Source organism: Paramacrobiotus metropolitanus, unplaced genomic scaffold (assembly GCF_019649055.1).
Source record: "Paramacrobiotus metropolitanus isolate TYO unplaced genomic scaffold, Prichtersi_v1.0 Parri_scaffold0000111, whole genome shotgun sequence".
NCBI lineage: Eukaryota > Metazoa > Tardigrada > Eutardigrada > Parachela > Macrobiotidae > Paramacrobiotus > Paramacrobiotus metropolitanus.
The window spans coordinates 427,252-430,863 of NW_026570331.1; the positions used below are offsets into that span (position 1 = coordinate 427,252).

General features: G+C 49.8%; 1 protein-coding gene across 1 annotated transcript; it reads left to right on the forward strand.

Annotated features, from left to right (window-relative positions):
- The first annotated feature begins 1,917 nt into the window (after positions 1–1,917).
- LOC129597926 (uncharacterized) lies at positions 1,918–3,057 on the forward strand. The gene is made up of 2 exons (XM_055495632.1): positions 1,918–2,526; positions 2,623–3,057. The coding sequence occupies exons 1-2, from the start codon at positions 1,918–1,920 to the stop codon at positions 3,055–3,057; spliced, it is 1,044 nt and encodes a 347-aa protein (XP_055351607.1).
- The last annotated feature ends 555 nt before the right edge of the window (positions 3,058–3,612 follow it).

Below are 3,612 nucleotides of genomic sequence, written 5' to 3' on the forward strand. Positions count from 1 at the left end.
TCGTCCAGCCATCATGTTATTCTACACGATCGCGACCAATGCATCGACATGACAAACTTCTTGATGATGTTGGATATTATTCACTACATGGCGCGGACTGACCACGGAATCCGCTTGACGGCGCTGTATGTGGTTGGCGTGACTCACTTATCGTCATTTGTCTCCATCAATCTTGATTACTGCGAGGTGCATGTTCCCAACGATCTGAATGCACTTGAGGTTTCGTTCCCGGGCCACCTCGATGCTCTCGTTGTGTCAAGTCGCGATCTGCCGTGTGCTGCCATTCATCTGGTACGGTGCCGGGTGTCTTTTCGCTATTGTCTGAATGGTCTACTGCCTTCTTGGGACGGTTCTTGTGACGCTGGTCCGAAGCTGCATTTCGATTTGGTCAAGACGCGTCTACCACTAAACGGAGATGTGGCGCTGACGGTGTGGAATGCGTTGGAGATGGCGCTACCAGTTCCCATCGACGACGGCGTGCGGGCTCAGTCGGAGTGGCTGACGGCGATCGCGGCGGAAGAAAGCCAGGAGCTGTTGCGCGTGGCAGTTTGTAAAGTAAGCGAATCTTATGAATATTACGAGAATTAGAATCAGCCGTAAATCATTAGGGATTGATTCAGTTTCTGATCAAGTGCATTCTGATTGGTAGCTGTTATGCCGAACCTAGACCGCGGATCCGCGTTCGTCTGTGCATTACCGCGGGAAGATGTGGTGCGCGGATGGACTGCAGGATCTGCGCTGGGAGCGACTGTCTCGCATTGCTTTGAGCGTTCTGATGAACCTGGGGTGCCTTGAAGGATCCTGCGAGTGGTCGGATGACTCGGATTAGTTTATTCAGATTCAGCTTATTAAGAAGCGATGTCTTGCAGTTCCAGTACAGTCACTATCTTGTAGCTCGTTTTTTGTGTTGCTTGTGGACGTTGTGACACTGGAAGTCTTTGGCGTTCGACAAATTCCTGCTTCTGGTTCTTCTTTTGCGAAAACATTTTGATAGTAACCAACACAATTACGAATTGTCTGGTGGTGTTTCCATTTGGAGCCGGGTGCAATTTCTGTTGGAAAATAAACGTTTCCGTTGTAATTTCCGGAATGTTTTTTCCTCCATAACTTCCCGTCCGAATGTTGCGCTCGCTGACGGGTCTTTGTGCGCCAGTGTATAGAAATTATTCGAGTCCAAAAATTATTCCTCGGCTTACAGCAACGATAGAAAAAGCGCGAAAGCGAAAGAAAGTTAACCATGATTGCACGTTTGGTACCATGTACGCATTGTACGGTGTACCAGCTGCAGTTCATGACTGCAGCACTATAGCAGCAGTGCATGACACGTGTTCATTTCTTCGATCCGCACGCATAGGTGCTGCAACAAAACAACCGAATTCCTGCGCTAGTACCATGCAAAACTTTAACAAATCTAAGGATCCAAACTGTAAAGATTAAAAACCGTATTAATTACAAGGATCAAAAGCCTGGCAGTTATAGACCGATAACTGCTTTCAGGTTACAACAACTCAGACAGCAGTGGCCAGTGAGGCGATGTTCAGACACTTCGTACAATACTTTTTTCAACTAAACCGCTTTATGCTTCTTGGCCTCTGTGTTTCAATCATTACCTGAACAGGTTTACCAACACAATCACATTTGGACTTACGTGCCAACGCGGCATATGCAAGCGGATACTGCCAGTCAGCAGAATCAAATTGGCCTTCAGCAGAATTCACGCTTGAATACAGTACTATAAGTGATGTTTCGCTGATCTGGCCTGTTAGTTGTGGGTTTTCGCAGTCACTACGGCAAGCCTTACTTCCAGAACTCTTCTGCACTTGTGCGTTAACCGACAAACTGCAGGTGCTAGTGCCTCTCCCTACGAATTGTCGTACGGCTAATGTTCTGCCTCCTAGCAAGACGTCCAACATAGGAATGCACCTGTACAAACGAGCGGTGTATGCGTGGAACGCTGTAGATGTGGAGATTAACGGACAACTGCAGCACGGCTACGTCATCGGCTTGAAAGAATACGACAACGATCCCCCGTACCTGATGATCGATTTCAGATGGCCAGTCCAGCAGGTGGTTCTGGTTCCCTACGGGAGGATCTGGAGCTGCTCCACCACTCAGTCGAGTAGCCCCGGCACGGGAGCCGATGTGGAGGTGCTGCTGCGTGACGGCCAGAACAACCTGTGGAAATGGTACCCCGGGAGAATGCTGATTCCGTGCTTCCAAGAGCTGGATAAGGTGGCGTTGGTGGAGGTGATGATAGGCGGGCAGTGTCGTCGCAAACTAATTCCCGGCCAACAAATTCGGGTTTGTTCGGGAGACGGTATCAAGCCAGGACTTCTTTCAGCGGGACATTTCATCAAGCAGATGTGCAGTGTACCGAATGGCTACTGGATTATGAAACCGTCCTGGTCGGCATGGCTGCTACGACGAGTTGAGCGAGAGCACAATCTGCGATTTTTTAAAATTCTCGGCCGGATGATGCACTATGTTCGGGGTAGCCAGGGGCCGTCTTTGACGGATGAACATCTGGTACGTCATTGTTTGTGATCGACTGTTTCTACAACTTTAAAGTTTATCTTCTTATCGCATAATTGTAGTAATAGGCTTTCCACTTTTCCAACATAGGCGGTTGTGTTCGAAAGAGAGAGAAAGTCTAGAACAGCCCGTTCCTACCTTTTGCGTTCTGCCGACAACGGCGAGCTGGATGGCGAACCCAAGCCACAGGAATCGTCGAGTGTCGGTGAAGGTGCTTTGGCACTGCCTTTGCCCGTGTTGAAGAAGATCTTCTACTCACTGGACACCGTTGAGCGACAGGGCTGCCGACGCACCTGTCAACTGTGGGAGCCATTCTCACCTCGGCGGAGTTATGCAGCGAGGTTCGTGTGTCGCGACCAGATCCTACCTCTCCCTGTCCAGGAACGCGGGATCGTATTTACGCCACGTATGCCTGCATCTTCAAGCACATCACGTCCGCCATCCGCACCGTCGGTATACGTTACGCGGACACGTCCTACTTTGATCGCCCCGCCGCGGAATGTGCCGATGAAACGCTGGATATAATTACCAAAGTTCTGGGAGACGCTGGACTGCGCATTCACCGTTTGATCATGTTCCAGCAGTTGATCGAGATCGCACCGTCGGTATATCCTGGCCAATTGAAACTGAGCCAGCTTTCCGCCATGATAGCCGCGCAGCTGTCCAAACTCGCACCATTCTGCGATCGTGTGATCTGGAAAGACTATGTCGTCACAATGTTATCCAAAAAGGATAACTGCCGTCTGATGGAATTTGACATTCCCGCTGCTGTCTTCTCGCCGGGACATGTCGGTGAGGCGCACATTGTCGAACTGTTGGAGCAGCACCTGTGCTGGGAGGGGCCGCCGTTGGATGTGCATTGCCCATTTCATGGCCAACGGAATTGACAACGAAGCGGCGGCCCGGAAAGTGGCGCAGGTATGTGCATCAGACTACGCATCGTGTTGACATGTGTTTTACGGTAGAAGCAGCTTGCTAGCAGTGGTTGCTGATTCTCACAGACTCACACCAGATGCGACTTTCATTCTTTTCTGATTTTGTAAAACGGTTTTCCGTGATAAAAATTTCTGGAATATTTTG